Source organism: Leptopilina boulardi, unplaced genomic scaffold (assembly GCF_019393585.1).
Source record: "Leptopilina boulardi isolate dan_hultmark-lab unplaced genomic scaffold, ZJU_Lbou_2.1 LbouV2_224, whole genome shotgun sequence".
Classification (NCBI taxonomy): Eukaryota; Metazoa; Arthropoda; class Insecta; order Hymenoptera; family Figitidae; genus Leptopilina; species Leptopilina boulardi.
In genome coordinates this window covers 2,185,443-2,207,201 of record NW_026137779.1, presented here as the reverse complement: position 1 = coordinate 2,207,201, position 21,759 = coordinate 2,185,443, and the positions used below count along the sequence as shown (strand labels likewise).

Sequence of the window (21,759 nt, the reverse complement as noted above, 5' to 3'; positions counted from 1 at the left end):
TAGAACTACCGAATTAATTGTTTGTAGTTTATGGTTTGCGAAAAAAAACCTCATATAAATATCTTTTTGAAACCCTTTGTTGATAATATGAATCAATTGTCGAATGAAGGAGTCAAATGTAAGATTAAAGGTGAAGAAATATTTGTTAAGGTTTATACACTTTTTTGTTGCGTAGATTCCATTGCTAGGCCACATATGCAAGGTATGACTCAGTTTAATGGAAAATATGGCTACCCATGATGTCTCCATCCTGGACAATGGGTATCCAACACAAAGAAAGAAAATGACGGTAGCCATAAATATCCATTATTAAATACAGACGTTAATAGACGAAACGTAGAAGATACGCTTATCCATATGGAGACAGCAACTCCAAATAATCCTTGTTTTGGTATTAAAAATCCGTTTGTATTAATCAATCTTAACAACTTCAATTTTATCGAAGGGGTCTCTCCAGATCCTATGCATATTGTAAGCAATGTTTGTAAGCTCTTTGTAAATATTTGGTTCGGTTTTACAAATTCATCTTCCAGCTTCCTTACAAAAGAACAATTAAATAATATAAATTTCATAATGAAAAAAATTAAGGTTTCCTGTCAAATCAGTCGTCTTATCTGGCCTTTGGAAAATAAAAAATTTTGTTAGGCTAAAGAATGGGAAAACTCGTTATTATATTACAGCTTACCGATCTTTTCTTTGTTTCCAGATAGAAAATATGCCTTACATTGGCTTCTTTTTGTAGAGGCTTTTCATCTTCTTTCAAAAGAAGAGATAACAATAGATAAAATTAATTATGCTGATGAGTTATTGCATAAATTTGTATCAGGAACTGAGCAACTATATACAAATGTAACAATGACATTTAATGTTCACATTTTTTTCCACTTAGCTCGAAGTGTTTTTAATTGGGGCCCGTTATTTGCACATTCTGCTTTTGGGTTTAAAGCTGGAAACGCCAAACTTTTGAAAATTAATCAAGCAGGTAAAGGCATCCACCATCAGGTTGCTCGACACATTGCTTTAAATTTCAGCCATTTATACATAAAAAGAATCGTTTACCAAAATTCCTTAATTTAAATGAAACACTACTACGAAACCCATTTGGAACAAACTGTGTAAGCAATAGAGCGACAAACTATTTTTGCCCCATCCTCCCCTACTTTATATTTATATATATTAATAATTATTTCGTACAGATAAAAACGCTAAATGTCTTCTCAATAGGCTGACAGCCAATGGTTTCGATTCGCCAGGGTCATTTTACAACTTAATAAGGTAATAAATTTGGCACCGCACAAATATACCATTTTTCATCCGAATCCTTACTATGAAACGAGTAGATATTCAAATTAGGCAAGAGGAAGACATTCTTATGTTATTTTCATGGACAGAAGAGAGAAGATAATTGCGTAAAATTTTTAGACGAAAAGGGAATTATGCTATTTTCCTTAGACAGAAGAGGAAAAAATATTTTAAACAAAGACATTCTTATGTTATTTCTTTGTGATAGATGATGAAAGAAAAGCGTTAAATTTTTGCGTTAGACGACATAGAGAATCTTATGTTGTTTTTCTTAAAACAGAGTGAGGAAGGCAATCCTATTTATCGCTACCTGAGTAATAAGAGAGACTTCGGCTTCCCCTCTTGTGATTGTTCCGCAATACCTGAGGTTTTAGGTGTCGACCGTCATTAAAAAGGGTCTATTGTTTTCTAGAATTTTATTGAACGTTGATCTAAAATTTTTATTTTAAGTTTTATATTAACGTATGATTAACTAAGTAAGGAAATAAAAAATAAAATTTTTCTGTTAGAATTGAAAAATTTATTTAACCCTTTAAAGTGAAAATTAACTATCGTAATAATAATTCCACATTATATATCATTTTTAAAGTTTTTGGGATGCTGATTACAAATATGATGTCCGTTTTTAAAAATCCAAAATGGCGGATTTAATATGGCGGCCCAAAATTTAAATCTTCATCGGATTCGTTTAAAACAGTTTTCAAAGTGTGTGACAGAATATGAGCGGGGGGTCCATAATTTTCCCGTGTCTTAGAGAGAAAAAGATACCCAGGCGTTGAAGAGAGAGAGAGAGAGATGGTAATATATACGAAAGTGAAAAGAGAGACGAGTTGGAGAAGGCTATGCTTTGGTATAGGTTAGAAAGAGAGGGAAAGGTGTTTTGAGGAAAAGCAAGAGAGAAGAATGCTACGCAAAAGAAAGAGAAACTATATCAAGTTTTTTTTAAGTCCATAATTTTAGTAACACTAGACATATATATATATATATATATATATATTAGAAAATATCGAATATATTCATAATAAAAAAAATTAATACTTTTCTTTTACATTATTAAATAATTTAAAAAAATTTATAACATATTATTATTTAAAGATAAAAAGCAATTAAAAATTAAATAATTTTTTTAAAAATTAATTTACTGTATGGGAAAGGTTGTAGAATAATCGTAAACTTCATATACATTATTTATGTTTATTTATTTATTCACATATTTTTACATTAAAAATTAAGACAAATATATGAGGCATTCCACGTCAATGGAAGACCCCCCCTGTCCAAAATTGGTTTTAACGTAAAAAGCTTTATTATAGCTTAAAATTTAGCTTATTTTGTCTACTTTTAAATGCAAAGTGGCGATTTTTAAAATTCAAAATGGCGGATCCAATATGGCCGCCAAAAAGAAAAAAAACGAAAAAAAAGTAATCAAAAACTCTTAAAACTTGTCACTTGGGGGTTTTCAGGGTCGCTGAATACGAATCTGATGTCAGTTTTCAAAAATTCAAAATGGCGGATCCAATATGGAGGACGATTTTGGAAAAATCTGCGATTTACTTGAATATGGCGGACTTGGAGTTAAAAATTAACTGAATTCGCTTGAAAATTGTTACTCGGGTGTTTTCGGGGTCGCTGAATACGAATCTGATGTCAGTTTTCAAAAATTCAAAATGGCGGATCCAATATGGCGGACATGAAAACTAAAAATTGGTTGAATTTTTTTGAAAATCGATACTCGGGGGTTTTTGGGGTCGCTGAATACGAATCTGATGTCAGTTTTCAAAAATTCAAAATGGCGGATCCAATATGGCGGACATAAAGTTGAAAATTGACTGAATTCGCTTGAAAATCGTTACTCGGGGGTTTTCGGGGTCGCTAAATACGAATCCGACGTCAGTTTTTTAAATTTCAAAATGGCAGATCCAATATGGCGGACGAAAAAATAAAAAGTCAACGCATTCGCTTAAAACTCGTTACTCGGGGGTTTTCGAGGTCGCTGATTACGAATCTGATGTCAGTTTTTAACAAATCAAAATAGCGGATCCAATATGGCGGACATGAAGTTGAAAATTTACTGAATTCGCTTGAAAATCAGTACCGGGGGTTTTCGGGGTCGCTGATTACGAATCTGATGACAGTTTTTAAAAAACATAATGGCGGATTCAATATGGTGGAGATGAAGTTGAAAATTGACTGAATTCGCTTGAAAATCGTTACTCGGGGGTTTTCAGGGTCGCTGAATAAAAAAATAAGAACAAAAAAATAAAAATTAATTTTTGAAAAACTGACATCAGATTCGTATTCAGCAACCCTGAAAACCCCCGAGTGTCAATTTTCAAAGAAATTCAGCCAATTTTTAATTTTTATGTCCATCATATTGGATCCGCCATTTTGAATTTTTGAAAACTGACATCAGATTCGTATTCAGCGACCCCAAAAACCCCCGAGTATCGATTTTCAAAAAAATTCAGTCAATTTTTAGTTTTCATGTCCGCCATATTGGATCCGCCATTTTGAATTTTTGAAAACTGACATCAGATTCGTATTCAGCGACCCCGAAAACCCTCGAGTAACAATTTTCAAGCGAATTCAGTTAATTTTTAATTTTTATGTCCTCCATATTGGATCCGCCATTTTGAATTTTTGAAAACTGACATCAGATTCGTATTCAGCGACCCCAAAAACCCCCGAGTATCGATTTTCAAAAAAATTCAACCAATTTTTAGTTTTCATGTCCGCCATATTGGATCCGCCATTTTGAATTTTTGAAAACTGACATCAGATTCGTATTCAGCGACCCCGAAAACACCCGAGTAACAATTTTCAAGCGAATTCAGTTAATTTTTAACTCCAAGTCCGCCATATTCAAGTAAATCGCAGATTTTTCCAAAATCGTCCTCCATATTGGATCCGCCATTTTGAATTTTTGAAAACTGACATCAGATTCGTATTCAGCGACCCTGAAAACCCCCAAGTGACAAGTTTTAAGAGTTTTTGATTACTTTTTTTTCGTTTTTTTTCTTTTTGGCGGCCATATTGGATCCGCCATTTTGAATTTTAAAAATCGCCACTTTGCATTTAAAAGTAGACAAAATAAGCTAAATTTTAAGCTATAATAAAGCTTTTTACGTTAAAACCAATTTTGCACAGGGGGGGTCTTCCATTGACGTGGAATGCCTCATATATATATATATATATATATCATTACTATATTATAAAAAGATATGGCCGCCGCCGCTGATTCAAGAATGAACGCTAGGCGAGAACTTCGACGCTACGCGGGAGCTCACAGTACTCGCCTACCGTTCAACTCACGAAGTATTCAGACTCGCTTACCGTTCAGAATTTGTCTCAAATGAACACTAGGCGAGAACTTCGACGCTACGCGGGAGCTCACAGTACTCGCCTACCGTTCAACTCACGAAGTATTCAGACTCGCGTACCGTTCAGAATTTGTCTCAAATGAACACTAGGCGAGAATTTCGACACTACGCGGGAACTCGCTGTACTCGCCTACCGTTCAACTCACGAAGTATTCAGACTCGCGTACCGTTCAGAATTTGTCTCAAATGAACACTAGGCGAGTACTTTGACGCTACGCGGGAGCTCACAGTACTCGCCTACCGTTCAACTCACGAAGTATTCAGACTCGCGTACCGTTCAGAATTTGTCTCAAATGAACACTAGGCGAGAATTTCGACACTACGCGGGAACTCGCTGTACTCGCCTACCGTTCAACTCACGAAGTATTCAGACTCGCGTACCGTTCAGAATTTGTCTCAAATGAACACTAGGCGAGTACTTTGACGCTACGCGGGAGCTCACAGTACTCGCCTACCGTTCAACTCACGAAGTATTCAGACTCGCGTACCGTTCAGAATTTGTCTCAAATGAACACTACGCGGGAACTCGCTGTACTCGCCTACCATTCAGCACACAAAGCATACATATTCGCGTAAAGTATGCCTCAAATAATAAACCTCAAATAATAATAACAGCCTCAAATTTACGTCAAAGGTGATAGGCTCCTACTATAAATAGTTCATAAAAACTCCAATTTTTTAATATATATGTAATAATTTTCAATCTAACTATCTAATTATTTATTTAAAAAAATTTTTAAAAAAAAATTCTACAACTATAAAAAAAAATTTTTTTTTGCGTCAGAGTGATACTTTTTTTAATAACAAATAATAATAATTATTAAAAAATTGAATTAAATAGTTAATTATTATTTAATTATTCATTGATTAATTTAATTAATAATAATAATAACAAATGAAGTTAGTTAAATCTAATTTGAAATGTGATTTATAATCACATGTGAATAATTTTTCGAAACATAACATTCCTAATTTATTAAAATTATTTGTATAAAGAACAAATATTGAAATATAAATAAAATTATAACAGAAAATTATGGAATTTTGAAGGAAAAAAAATTTTTTGAAAAAAAGAAAATCATTTTGAAAATAAATAATCTTTCTACATATTTTTGAAAAACATGGTTATTCACATACAAAATAAAGAATAAAGTTTTTGTGTAAAGGGAAAAATCATATTGATTAAATAAAAAAATTCAGTAAGTATTTTTCTTTATTATATTTTTTGATAATTTGTTATTAATTTTTATTTTATTTAATCATTCATAATATAACCTGTCTTTCATACGAATTTATTATTATTATTATTAATTATTAAATATTTTTAATGAATGATAATAATTTAATTTTTTTATTATTGTCAGAAATTTTTAACCTAACATTTTTACTGAAAAAAATCAATAAAAAATAAATGTAAATATTAAATAAATAAAATTAATAAATTATTAAAAAAATTTATTGTATTGCTTCCTCATGGAGGAAGTATTGTTTTCGCGAAATTTTTCGAACTCATTTTTTTGACATATCTTTATGTTTTTTGACCTCAGGAATCCAAAAATGACATTTTTAGAAAATGTCATTCCGTATGTGTGTGTGTGTATATACATTACATTTTCATAAATATCTCAAATTCTATAAGAGCTTTAGGGCTGAATTTTTTTTTAAATTGTAGATCTCACTTGGGGACATAAAATGAGAAAACTTTGGGACAAATTAATACATCTTAACTATATTTTTTTTTACTTTTAAAATTTTTGAAAAATCGTTTTTTGCCCATAACTTGAAACACATGTTTTGAAAGTTGGGATGTTTTTACTTAATTTTGTAGAGTTTTTTAAGACGCATTTTTTGAGCTATTGACGAACAATCTGCTATCATTTTATCCAAAGTTATTGACATTTTAAAAATCATAAAAAATAGTTTTTTGCTTATAACTTTAAAAAAATGTTATGACACCTACAGTTTTTTTAGTTTCATTTTGTAGAGATTTTCACTTATTATTATATAAATAAATATAAATAAAAAATCGTAAACTGATCACAAAATATCTCCATGAGGAAGCAAAGTGTTCATGGAATGAACACAAAAATACATACTTCAACTTGGCAGCGGTTTTTTATTTATATTATTAAATTAGTTTGAAAATTTTTATTACACAATAATAACAATGATTATTATTATTCAGTATTTTTAATGAATAATAATAATGAATTTTTAAACCTAAGTTTTTAAAAATAATATAATAATAATAATAATAATTACTATTATTGTTAATGAAATATTTTTAATGTATTTACATTTTAATTTGTAGGTTCCAAATTTGATGTAATTTTGTAAAGTACCGATTAAAATTTCTATTGAAAATATATTTTATAATTAATATTTTTAACAGATTAATTAAAAAGTTGGGTTATTTAATATTAATAAAATGACTGGTAATAATATTCAAGTTAAAATAGTAGGAGATGGAAATTGTTTGTTTCGATCATTTTCGTATTTTGTGTATAATGACCAGGAAAAACACAGAATAGTTAGATTGAAAATTATTACATATATATTAAAAAATTGGAGTTTTTATGAACAATTTATAGTAGGAGATGAATCTTATAATCAAATTTTATCAAATCAAAATTTATACAAATGTTATATGTCGGAAAATGGTAATTATGGAGGTGAGGTCGAAATTCAAGCATTTGTAAATCTATACAATATTTATGTAGAACTACATCACAGTATTTTTAATAATAAAAGAGTATTTGGTGACAGTTGTAATAACAATAAACTGATCCTTTTATTATCGGGTAGTGTAGATAATGGTCATTATGATATTTTAAATTGCTTCAATAAAAATTATTCAAAAAATCATGAAAAAAATTACAATCAATTATACTATAAAAAAAATAAAGAGTCAATATTATTAAAAAGGCAAATGAATATTTCGAATGATTTATCTAAGGAAAGGCAACAGAAATATAACTTGGTTTGTAACATGACAAAGGATAGATTAGATAAAAAAAGAAGAGGAGATTTGGTAAAAAATATGGATACAGAAAGATTAAATAAGAAAAGGAAAGCAGATTTAGTTAAGAATATGAACTGTGAAAGAATAGAGAAGAAAAAACAGTCAGATTAAGTAAAAAATATGGATACAGAAAGATTATATAAGAAAAGGAAGGCAGATTTAGTTGAGAATATGGATGTGGAACGATTACATAAAAAGAGAAAGACGGATTTGGTAGAGAATATGGTTGAAGAACGGTTAAGTAAAAAAAGAGTAAAGGATAAAGCAGGTTACATGTTTAATGAAAGAGTAGATAAAAGAAGAAGAAATCAATTAATTTCAAAATATTGTAAATCAAAAGTAAATTTTTCAGATTTTGGGGAAATGGATTTTAAATGTCCTCATTGTGGAGCGATGTTTTGGTCTATCGAATTTTCAAAGAAAAGTTGTTGTCACGGTGGTAAAATAAAACTTTCACCCTTAAAAGATTACGATAAAAATTTAAAGCGTCTTTTATATGACAAACATTTTAGGGAATTAATTAGATATTATAATAATGCATTTTCATTTGTAACTTTTAATGCACACACGGTAAAATTTCTGAATAAAGGGGTTTATAATTTAAAAATTCAAGGTCAAGTTTATCATACAACACCTAATAGTATTTTTGTCAAAAAAGGAATAAGGCCTTCTTTAGGGCAAATTTATATTTATGATGATTACAACGCAACTTTAGAAAGATTAAAGAAAAATAAAAATTTTGTTAAAGAACATATGAAATTATTAACAAATATTATGAATAAAAATCCGTATGCTGTTAAATATAAATCATTATATGAGTTATCTAAAAAAAATTCGATTTCGGAGTATTTGTTATGTTTTGTACGTAAAATTAATTTAAATAAACATTTATATAATGAACCAAAAACTGGTGAGTGTGCGGCATAAATCGTTTCAAAAAGTGGCAAAATACCTTCAGAAATTGATTTGAAAGTTTACCCAAAAAAAATTTCAAGTGAAAAAGAGGAAGAAACAGTTTTAAGTAAATTATCATTTCATTTAGATCCGATGACATTTCCCGTTATGTTTCCATCTGGTGATTTAGGATGGAGTCCAAATTTTAAACAAAATTTTCGAAGTACTAAAAGATTATCTGCCTTACAATACTATTCTTATAGATTAGCTTTTCGGCCTCATTTAAAATTTAATCCAATTTTGTTTTGTGGAAGATTAACTCAACAGTATGTTATTCAGGCTTTTATAAATATTGAGAGTAATAGATTAAATTATTTTCGTTATAATCAAAATAAATTAAGGATAGAATGCTATCAAGGCTTATTTGACCACATTTCGCGGAGTGCATTTAATAATTCTGATAACTTTAGAAATAAAGAACGTTTGGGAAATATGTTCGTTCTACCATCAACCCATATTGGTAGTCCTAGACATATGCATCAAATATATCAAGATGCCATGACTATTAATCGAGAAGTTGGTAGACCAAGTTTATTCATTACAGTTACCTGTAATCCAAATTGGATTGAGTTAAAAAGAATTCTTAAAAACTTTCCACCAGGGAAAACTTGTAACGATATTCCAAATATTACCGTTCGTGTGTTTAATGCTAAATTGCGTTGCATAATATTAGATATTTTAAGTGGAACTGTATTTAATAAAATTTTAGGGTACGTTTATACAATAGAGTTTCAAAAAAGAGGATTGCCTCATGCCCATATACTATTTATTTTAGATCCTAAAAATAAATTAATAAATCCAGAAGAAATTGATAAATATATTTCGGCAGAAATTCCTGATAATGACAAAGAATTACAGGAATTAGTAATAAAACATATGGTACATGGCCCACATGAGAAAAATTCTCAGTGTTTCAATAAAAATAAAAATTTATGTTCAAAAAATTTTCCTAAAGATTTTGTTAATCATACTGAATTTGATAAAAACGGGTTTCCAAAATATAGTCGAAGAGATAATAGAGAAAAAGGTTATGTTTATAATAAAAAACTGGATGGAAAATTTGTAAAATTAGACAATTCTATGGTTGTATCATATAATTCTACTTTATTAAAAAAATACGAAGGTCACATTAATGTAGAATACTGTTGTTGTCCTACGATGAGTATTAAATATGTATATAAATATATGCATAAAGGTCATGATAGGGCTTATATAGCATTTAGCAAATGCAACAAAGACAATGAAATTTATGATGAAATTAAAGAATATGTTGACTGTCGGTACGTTAGTCCTATGGAAGCTGCGTGGCGAATAGAAGAGTTACCTTTATCAGGACGATCGCACTCTGTTATTCGCTTAGCAGTACACATAGAAAATCAGCAAAATATTATTTTTGAAGAAGATAAAGAATATGAAGCGATAAAAAAAAATAATGATACTACTTTGACTGCTTGGTTGAAATTAAATCAAAAAGATAAAAACGCAAATAAAATCAAATATACTAATATACCAAAATTTTATTATTTTGATTCAAAAAACAAGGTTTGGATAAAACGACAAGGATTTTCTAAAGCTTTAGGTAGAATGAATAGTGTCAGCCCAAAAGATATTGAAAGATTCCATTTAAAATTGATTTTAAATAGAGTACAAAGGGCAAAATGTTTTAACGACTTAAAGACATTTGATAATATTGTTTACAATTCATTTCAAGATACAGCTATAGCAATGGGATTAGTAGAAAATGACATTCAAGTTTTTAAAATTTTTGAGGAAGCATGTAGCATTATGATGCCCCGAGAATTAAGAAAATTTTTTGCATGGTTTCTCATTGCTGACAATGTTAATTTATCTTCTCAAATTTGGAATAAATTTAAAAAATACTTTTGTGAGGGATTTAATGATAATAATAAAAAAAGAGCATTGCAGGAAATTAATTTAATTTTCAATTTGGAAAATTTATCATGTTCAGATTTTGGATTACCAGAACCTGAATTTATTGAAATTGAAAGAACAGTAGAGGAAAAAAAAATTATTTTTAATTGAAAATAAAAAATTAGCAACTGAATTAATAAATCAATTAAACAGCGATCAGAAATATGTTTTTAATAAAATAATACAAAATATAAATTCAATGTTTTTTATTGAAGCACCTGGTGGAAGTGGAAAAACATTTCTATATAAAACATTAATTCATTATTTTCTAGGAGAAGGTAAAAATGTAGTGTCAATGACATGGACTGGGATAGCATCTATTTTATTACCTGGTGGTATGACCAGTCATAGAACATTTAGGTTACCTTTAGATTTATCGAATATAGAAACAACATTTTTGAAATTAAAATCAGACAAAGAAAAATTAAGGAATTGTGATGTATTAATTTGGGATGAAGCATCGATGATACCTAAAAAAGCTTTAGAAATCGTTGATAAAACATTACGAGATTGTTGTAAAATTGAAAATTTACCTTTTGCTGGAAAATTAATAATTTTGGGGGGAGACTTTAGGCAAATTTTACCGGTTTTAAAACATGGATGCAGGGACAAGTATAATTAAAGAATGTATTAAATATTCGCATTTGTGGAATAAATTTCAAGTAATGAATTTAAAAATAAATATGAGATGTTCTGATAAAAAATTTTCAAAATTATTGTTAAACATTGGAGAGGGGAAAATTAATTCATTTAATATACCAGAGAAATGGAGGACTAACGATATTTGTAAGAAAATATATAGTACTGTAATTTCGGAAGAAATTGATTTGTCGGACAGAGTAATTTTATCGAGCCACAATGAAGACATTTATAACTTAAATTATAAAATATTAAAAAAATTTAACAATAAAGAACAAATTTATTATAGTATTGATTATGCTAAAAGTAAAGGAATAGACCAAACAGATGATAATATACAACTAAATTATCCAATAGAATATTTAAATTCTTTAAAATTTCCAGGTTTGCCTATTCATAAATTAATTTTAAAAGTTGGAGCTATTGTAATGCTCATTCGAAATTTAAGTATTAATGATGGTTTATGCAATGGAACAAGAATGAAAATTATGGAGTTATATAAATATAATATTAAAGTTATGTTAATTACTGGAATAAAAGCTGGCACTACTGCTTTTATTCCAAGAATTACTTTAGATTCAGGTGAATTCTCTTCAATACCTTTCATTTTATATAGGAGACAGTTTCCTATAGTTTTAGCATTTGCAATAACTATCAACAAATCCCAGGGACAAAGTTTCGAACATGTTGGAATATATTTACGTAGACCTGTATTTTCACATGGTCAATTGTATGTAGCTCTTTCTAGATGTAAAAATCAAAATAAAGTATACGTTGAAATTGATTCAACAGAATTTGACAATATAGAAAATATTGTTTGGGGAGAGGTTTTTGAATAAATATTCGAAATAAATTCATTTGTCTGCTGGATAAAAATTTCAAGTAATGTAATGTCAAAAAATTTAAATTGATAATATTTGTAATATTTACATTAATTTCAAATACGTTTAATTTTTATTATTAAGAGCATTTGAACCTTCGTGACGTCACAAATCATGGCGCATGACACGCAAACTTCTCAGGTATGTGAAAAGCACAATTTTGAATATTTTTTAAAAAAACCTTTTGGAAAATGTTCAGAATAACATAGACTCTGTCTGTTATGTGCGAAAAATTCAAAATTTTGCGTTTAAAACGTTTTTTAAACAATGTTTAAGTTCCAAAAATGGCCTACATATAAGCAATTCGTGTATTTTTCCTTACTTGTGACAACCAACTTAAACATTGTTTAAAAAACGTTTTATACGCAAAATTTTGAATTTTTCTCATATAACAGACATAGTCTATGTTTCTCTGAACATTTTCCAAAAGGTTTTTTTAAAAAATATTCAAAATTGTGTTTTTCACACACCTGAGAAGTTTGCGTGTCATGCGCCATGATTTGTGACCTTAACATTGTTTAAAAAACGTTTTAAACGCAAAATTTTGAATTTTCCGCACATAACAGACAGAGTCTATGTTATTCTGAACATTTTCCAAAAGGTTTTTTTAAAAAATATTCAAAATTGTGCTTTTCACATACCTGAGAAGTTTGCGTGTCATGCGCCATGATTTGTGACGTCACGAAGGTTCAAATGCTCTTAACCTAACTTTTTAATTAATTATAATAAAACAATTTAATATTTATAACAAATTTTTAGTTTAGGTGAGATGCAAGATTGGTTTGTAATAAACTTTAAAGCTTATTACACCTCCCCGTGGTGCATCTTGGAAACAAATTCTTTAAAAATTAAAAATTTTTCTTAAAGAATTTGGCTAAAAACCAATCTTTAAAAATACGTTAAAACTTATTACGTTACTAATTACTTTATTTTTTAATTTCAGAATAAATAAAAATGAAGTTTACAGATGAGAATTAAAATATACAGGTCTATATAATTAAATATAATTTTAAATAATAAATAATAAATATTATTATTTATAGGGGGTTGGCGCGCGAAGCGTGCAGGGGGGCGAAGCCCCTTTAGTATATATATATATATATATATTATATATATAAGGCATTTCATATGAGAAAACGGAGTCATATCTCGAATTTTTCTCCAAATTCGGTAAATTGTAGTGATAGTGATGCTAAATAAGTGTACAAATTTTGAATTTGAAATTTTTAATATTTTTCGAGATACTTACAATAACAAATTGGCGCAATATTTTTTTGCTTTAATTATAACTTTTTCCCAACTAAAAATAGAGAAAAATGTTGAGAATGTTTTTTACGCAAAAGACCTTAAACTTTTAGAAAAAAATTATTTTTATAAAAAATATTAATTTTTAAACAATTTGTTTAAAAAATAAAATTTGTTTATAACTTTTAAATATGTTCTCCCTCATTTTGAAGCGCGAAAAAAATCATGAATATTGTTTAAGTCATAATAAATCGATGGTTAAATTTTTGAGATGGCATTATTTTTTGTTTTCGAGATATTAATTAATTAACTAACAAATGTTAATAAAAAATGAAATATTTTACGAACAAATAAAATTAGAGTAATTTTAATAATACCATTCCAATGCTTATCGAAATCTGCATCTAACGAGCCCTATTTGAACTATTTTGGATAAGCGGGTTTTAAATTAATAATTAAAATTGTTTAAATAATTAATAACATTTGAAGAAATGAAGACAAATTGTCAATTTCTTTTTTATTTGGAAGATCATCTAATTGAATTAACTTCATTTTTTCAAATGTTATTAATTATTTAAACAATTTTAATTATTAATTTAAAACACGCTTATCCAAAATAGTTCAAATAGGGCTCGTTAGATGCAGATTTCGATAAGCATTGGAATGGTATTATTAAAATTACTCTAATTTTATTTGTTCGTAAAATATTTCATTTTTTATTAACATTTGTTAGTTAATTAAATAATATCTCGAAAACAAAAAATAATGCCATCTCAAAAATTTAACCATCGATTTATTATGACTTAAACAATATTCATGATTTTTTTCGCGCTTCAAAATGAGGGAGAACATATTTAAAAGTTATAAACAAATTTTATTTTTTAAACAAATTGTTTAAAAATTAATATTTTTTATAAAAATAATTTTTTTCTAAAAGTTTAAGGTCTTTTGCGTAAAAAACATTCTCAACATTTTTCTCTATTTTTAGTAGGGAAAAAGTTATAATTAAAGCAAAAAAATATTGCGCCAATTTGTTATTGTAAGTATCTCGAAAAATATTAAAAATTTCAAATTCAAAATTTGTACACTTATTTAGCATCACTATCACTACAATTTACCGAATTGTATCGAATCCCACCGCTGCCACCAGAAAATTTGCTAACTGTTACGTTTATATTTAATTTTGAATGTAGGCGTAGTCAAAAGGTATTTTATACTTCAAAGTCGTTAGCAAACATTTCATACGAATGCAATATTCGTGCTTTATTTTTATTTATTTGTAGGAATGTTTCTTGCCTCAGCCCTATGGGGACTGTTATGAAATTGTTCTTACTTATTTGACAGAAAAGAGTATTAAAGGTTAAAAGAAAATAAAATATAAAGATATGCAAGATAATATTAGTTTATTATAATAAGAACTCAAATATAAAATCAAATTAAATTATAAGTATAATAAAGTATTACAACCAAGTATTATTCACAACTTACATATGTGCTTTCCTCGAAGGAATGTATACGTAATATGGTTGAATAAATTATGTGTTTAGATATTTTAACAATGTTTTGAATTGGTTGGAAGTCAATACGCGTACGAGATTTTGGTTATCTTTTTATTGAAAGTAAAAATACTCGAATGCCGATCTTTGACCAGATTTTACATCAAAATCCGAAAAAAATTATACCGAGTACAATGGTTCGTATGGAACATGCCATATAATTGTTTATTTTGACAATTAGGCCCGAATCCGCTTTCGGAATAAATAAACGAATCTATTACTGATGGGATAAATATTAAATTACAGAAAACCGAAATACAGACAACTGTCTGAAGTAAACTGTCGCAGAAAAATGTATCGGTTCTGGAGGAGAATTTCCAGGCTTTTATACACTTTGGTATAGGGGTGACGGGGCAAAGGTGACGTTGTGACGATTTTAAATAGCCAATCAACATATTAAATAATATATATCCTCACTGTTACCCTATCTGAATTAAATTGCTTTATATTGACCAATAGGAATTCATCTGATGTGGAGGTGTCATTGTTGTTTCTTGGTAAAAAGTGGGGAAATGCACTGGTTCTTCTCCTCCAGACAATTCTTGGAAAATTGATCTTATTACATGACTTATATATATTCCAGTTATTTTCAGTTAATTAAGATATTAATAAAAATATTAATTGTTAATAATAAATAAATAAACATGTAAGTCATGTAAAAGGTCCTATTTTTGTGAAATTAATAATAAAATCATACAAACATTCAATCATACAAACATACACTAGTTTTGTATAATGGACTATAATAACAATAATACTAATTAATTAAAAATAATTAAAAATTAAAAATTAATAATTAAAAATTAAAAATAAAAAATCTTACATAGGGGTTGGAGGGGGTTTAAATGACCAGAAGAAAGTCTTACGTAATTTATGGACGACCCCTGAAGAGTCATAATACTTGAAATAACAGTTCTTGACTCTGGGACGAACAAACCCTACAAAATAATAGACCTTCTTTAATGACAGTCGATGCCCGAAAGTCAGGTATTTGAAACCTTAACACAAAAGGAAAATAAAATGTTCTTTGCTCAGGTAGCAGTAGATAGACATTAATATGTCACTTATTCTTTCTTTCTTTTACAAGGAAAATGACATAATTCTTTGTTTGTCAAGTAGCGCTTAAAATTTAACACTTAATTTAACGCTCTCATTTTCTCTTTTCAGACCAGAAAAATAGTATAACACTATCTTGCTTTAGCTAATTTACATATCTAATCGTCTCATAGTAAGGATATTCTTGAACAAAGTTAGAGTATGTTTTGATATTATTCCGGTGCAAAAATTTCAACAATTAGTAGTACTGTGATATTTCGTTTAGAGAATTTTTAAATTTAAGGGGACTTTCTGGTTTAGAATTGACAAAAAAGACACGCTTTAAAACTTTTATTGTGACTAAACTATTAAAGAAATTGCAAAAATTCTTTTTGTACATTGTTTCACATTACGTAGAGAAAATTTTTAAAAAATGTTTAAGTGTATTTAATTCAATTTCGTAGCTGTAGGTGGCGTCTTCCAAAACGTACCTTTTTTGGTGCACTTTATTCCGAACAACCAGTAATATATAAATTCAAATAGAAATCTCTTCATAAAGGTTTATTCTAGACTATAAACCTAAAAAACGATTTTTTAAAAGGTTTTATTTATCATGTAGGGGAGACTAAGGAGTTGTGCCTCGTGGGGAGTCGTGCTCTACCATAAATTTTTTAATTACGGCAATTAATATGACAAATTTCAATTATTTGCATATAATATTCCAGTTAAGAACTAACTTTTTAAGTGGTACTCGTCATCTATGGAAGCATTTTTCGTGTCTTTACCAATGGTAATTTAAAATTTTGTTCGAAAAGTTTTTTGTCTCTTTATGTTTGTGTAATTTCCACTACCCAAGTAGCACGATATATGAACCAGATGTCACCGTGACATCAGGAAAATGTCAAAATGTCCGCCTTACGGTGATATCACACGGTGACATCGAGGTGATATCATGGTGAGATCAAGGTGATATCACAGTCATATCACGGTGATATCATGGTTATATCACTGTGATATCATGTTGATATTTTACAGGGACTTAAAATTTTTTAAAAATTATTATTTTTTTTTTTATTATTTTTTTTATTTATTATTATTTTTAAAAAAATTAAAAATTTTAAGTCCCTGTAAAATATCAACATGATATCACGGTGATATCACCATGATATCACTGTGATATCACCTTGATGTCACCATGATATCACCTCGATGTCACCGTGTGATATCACTGTAAGGCGGACATTTTGACATTTTCCTGATGTCACGGTGACATTCGCCGGTGATATCACCGTGACATCTGATTGATATATCGTGCTACTTGGGTAATTTTTTCAAAGTGATCACTTGGATTTACCAAATACTTTTAAAATATAATTTTACATGGATTTTTGAAAATTGCAGCTTAAAAGTCAATATTTTTAAGGTTCCTTTCGTGGTCACACCGCCATACTTTTTCAAAAACAGTAGGTATATTAGAGCTATAAAAATATGCAAAAAATATAATTTTTTTGCTTGCGCTCTATTTCAAAATGGCGCTGGAATAAACACAGTAACAAATGCCCAAGTACAAAAAACCACATAGGTAATTCTTGTGATTATGAGCACTTAAAACTTTTTAATCAGGAGTTTTTGAGGTCGCTGATTACGAATCCAATGTCAGATTTTTAAATTTCAAAGTGGCGGTTTCAATATGTCAGACATTTTATAAAAAATCGTTTGGATTCGCTTGAAACTAATTGATAGGGATTTTTTGAAGTCGCTGATTACGAATTTGATGGCATTTTTAAAAAATTTGAAATGTCAGATCCAATATGGCGGATGACATTGTTAAAAATTAATCAGATTCACTTGAAACTTTTTACACGAGGATTTTTAAAGTCGCTGATTACGAATTTGATGTCAGTTTAAAATAATTCAAAATTGTGGATCCACTATGGCGGATGACATTTTTAAAAATTGAGCAGATTCACTTGAAACTTTTTACCCCGGGCTTTTTAAGGTCGCTGATTAGGAATTTGATCTCAGTTTTTAAAATTCAAAATGTCAAATCCAATATGGTTGCACAATTTTTCAAAATTATTCGAAATCGTTTTAAAAATCTTCACCCGAGAGTTTTTGGGGTCGCAGATAACGAATTCAATGCGAGTTCAATGCCAGCTTTTCAAAATTTAAAGTAGTATACCAAAAAAATTATCATGTATACTGAAATCACTATAAAAATTAATTACAAACTAACACTCAATTTTTTCTCATCAAAAAAATTATCATGAATACTGAAAACACTGTAATTACTCTCATTGAATAACAAACTGATACAAAAATAAACAACTTTTTCAATAGTGCTATCATGTGCCTACCGCCACCAATTGCACAGGCTCTCATCCCCTCTGTCATGTTTATTCTATTTATGCACCTTCATTTCTACAAATGTTTCAATTAAAACTAATGTTATTTAAATACAAATGACCTTCAATAAATATAATTTAGGCATATGTTGTATAAATTTTTTTCTTTTTATCTTTTGTGATTACATAAACCTGGAAACTATAACTGAATTAAAATGATATGACTAAACAATGGTGAAAGTTTATTTATCTTTTTAATGGATTCGCATCTTTATTTGTAAAATATTTATTTCAAAAAATGTTTGATTTAATGCGCTTAATGCTTCATGCAAAATATTTATTTTTTAAAAAATATTAAATTTTATTTTCAAATTAGAAAAATTAACCAATAAAAATTAAGAAGAATGTGCAAAATAACCAATAAAGAAAGGTGTCTACACTTGAAGTTAGCTGCAAGTATCTGATGAAAGTATGTCGTCAGTTTTGACCAATCACAATTCATAATTTTGAATTCTACCAATAAGGATAGGTGTCTACACTTGAAGTTAGGCAATTACACGTCTCGTTTTTAAGATAGGAACTTTAGAGCAATATAGAAATTTATCCCGAAGTTGCAAACTTCCGGTAAGCCTTAAAATAATAAATAAACCTTCAAGAATAAATTATGTATATGGAAAATCCAAAACTTTAACTGAGATTTTGCCAAAAACGATTTTTTGATAAGCGCGTTTCATCAGCAGTTTCGTACACTAACCGTCCACTGCGCTACTTCTCATGTAGATTTGTATCAAAAACTCTTGTCTAGTAAATATTAATATAGGCAATTACAATACAAAATTAGCATAATTCCACTATATTATGATTGTTTATACTTTCTAATAACTGTACAAAATGAATATTATTCAATTTTATTAGAATAATTGTTTTTAACAATATTAATAACCTTGGGACAAAATGTCCCGTCGGTAGTTCTCGGTATGCCAGTTCAGATCTCAGGTTCTAATAATGATAAAAATCTGAAATTTGGTATACTGATTAAACTCAACAAAAAAATAAAAGTCAGATAATTTCAGCCCTCTAGCTAGTCATTAAGGCCAGGTCCAAGTGGAGTCAGCTGTTCCTTTGAAGTTTCAATGGAACAGCTGACACGACTTGGACCTGGCCTTAACGGAAGATACACTAGAACAAACATGCGAACGGGACAATTTGTGCCGTCGGTAGTTCTGGAGTTAATCCGAGTTTGGCCCAAAAATCGGCCTCATTAAACTCCTCCTTTATAGAATTCATTTAATACCCGTTAATTAGTTAATTTAATTGATAAAAACGAAGTACCTTTATTGAAACTCTTCTGCAGGTAAGAAAATTCGGAGAAGATAATAAAATAAAGAAAATATACCTGTCATTGCTATGATAGAGCACTACGTAGCGATGGCACTTAACGGAATCCCACTGCAGGTTCGTAATGAGCGAGCCTGAATACCCCGTAGCAACAAGTTTCATATAAAACCGTCTAATATTTAATATTTTTTCTACAATATTTGAATCGACATTTTAAAATTTTGAAAACAGACATCTTATACGTAATTCGAGACCTCAAAAACCTTCGACTAGTAATTTGTAAGATTATCTGCGCTTTCTGAATTCATTTTTTAATCATATTGAATTTTTTTACCATGCAATGTAAGAATATATCTGGCGAAAAATATTTTTTAAAAATAGTTGCATGTTTTTTTTACTTAAAACTAATTGGGATATTATTTTTAACACCCTAAGGGACCATTTAAGGAACAAAAAAAAATTTGATTTTTTGAAAGTATTTGGGTGATGTTATCGCTTAAGAAAGCGCAGGATTTTCGACTAGGATGAATTGTAAATGTAATTTAAAATGCGTTTGAAAGAAATTTTTTTAATTAATTGTCATTTTTTCTATTTTTGTAGGTTTTGGATGCACATTTCAGGCAGAAATAAGGGTCGCGAAAGAGAGGGGATTTGCTAGAATTGGTAAGTAAAGATAAGAAAATTTTAACAAAATACTTCCCTATAAAAAATGTATTGGGAGGGACCGATTTACGCATTGGGTATCACGGTGAATGCGTAAATCCAGGAGTCCCAATGCGGCAAAAATTTTAAACATTAAAAAAACAAAACAGCTTTACAATAACAATAAATAAGTGTGAGCTGTAAAAAATAAAAGGTAAAAGAATGAAACAATACTAATGGTGAGCGGAAATATGAAGATTCAATGAAATAAAGTGAGGTGAAATGTCAAATACGAGTCCAATTCGGCATATGGTGGTTTCAATGCGGCGCAGAGTCGGTAAGTAGAGCGCGCAGCACAGCGGCTATTTCTTTTTTATCGACAGCGAGTTCTTTGTATGCAGATAATAATTTTAAAAATAATGAAATTTTAAATTTAATATCTTATTTTTTTATTTTAAATATTATGAAATAAGAATTTTATTACAAAAATGATAATAAAAAGTAATTTTTTAGTAAAGGATAAATATCGATATAAAAAAATGGTTAAAAATTAAATATTAAACATTTAGAATAAAACTATTTATCTATTTTTAATAATAATTTTAATTAATTCAATATCTTTATTTTTTGTAGTTTATATTACTAATTTAAATAAAAGTGCTATCATGCCCGTGATAAATATTATTAATGTTAATTAATTGCTGACATCCATATATAATATTTATAATGAATAAAAATATGAAATTAATTTAACTGTAAAAAAAAAGAATGCGCCGCTGTGCTGCGTGCTCTACTTACCGACTCTGTGCCACAATGAAACCACAATATGCCGAATTGGACTCTTATTTGACATTTCATCTCACTTTATTTGATTGAAACTTAATATTTTCGCTCAACATGAGTATTGATTAACTCTTTTACCTTTTATTTTTCACAGCTTACACTTATAATTTGTTCCCGTAACGTCGTTTCGTTTTTTTACAGCTTAAAATTTTCACCGCATTGGGATTCTTGGATTTACACATTCACCGTGACACCCAATTCGGTATTTCGAGAATACCGCAGTGGCAGGTTGATACTCCCAATGCGTAAATCGGTACCTTTCAATACTTTTTTTACAGGGTTATAGGGACAGTTAATGCTTTTCGGTATATGTGTCTATTATTATTATATAGAAAATTTTCAATAAAATTAAGAATACAGAATCACTGTCACACAATGATCATTCAATTCAAACTATGATAAACTTATCCCTTCGTCTCACTGTATAAATTTAAAAATTCGATTGTCGCTAATTTGTAACAAAACTCTCTGTCACAGGGATTCGTCAAGACTTTTCGGAATTCATGACAACGTGATTTTATAGCAATACCTTCAGTATCCACAAAATTAGCTTTAAAAAGTTCCATAATCGTTATAGTTGAGTAGTACACTCTTATAAATATAAGATTGGAAATACGATTTCCTATTTCAAAAAGGTGCTCAAGT

At 28.8% G+C, this 21,759-nt stretch overlaps 1 protein-coding gene across 1 annotated transcript in view; it reads left to right on the top strand.

The window, feature by feature from the left end:
• Nucleotides 1-21,759, top strand: part of LOC127279870 (uncharacterized) — a 574,826-nt gene that overhangs the window by 429,215 nt on the left and 123,852 nt on the right. Inside the window, exon 4 of the mRNA XM_051302516.1 lies at nt 20,230-20,292. Within this exon, the coding sequence (XP_051158473.1) occupies nt 20,230-20,292 (63 nt within the window). The remainder of the gene's footprint in view (nt 1-20,229; nt 20,293-21,759) is intronic.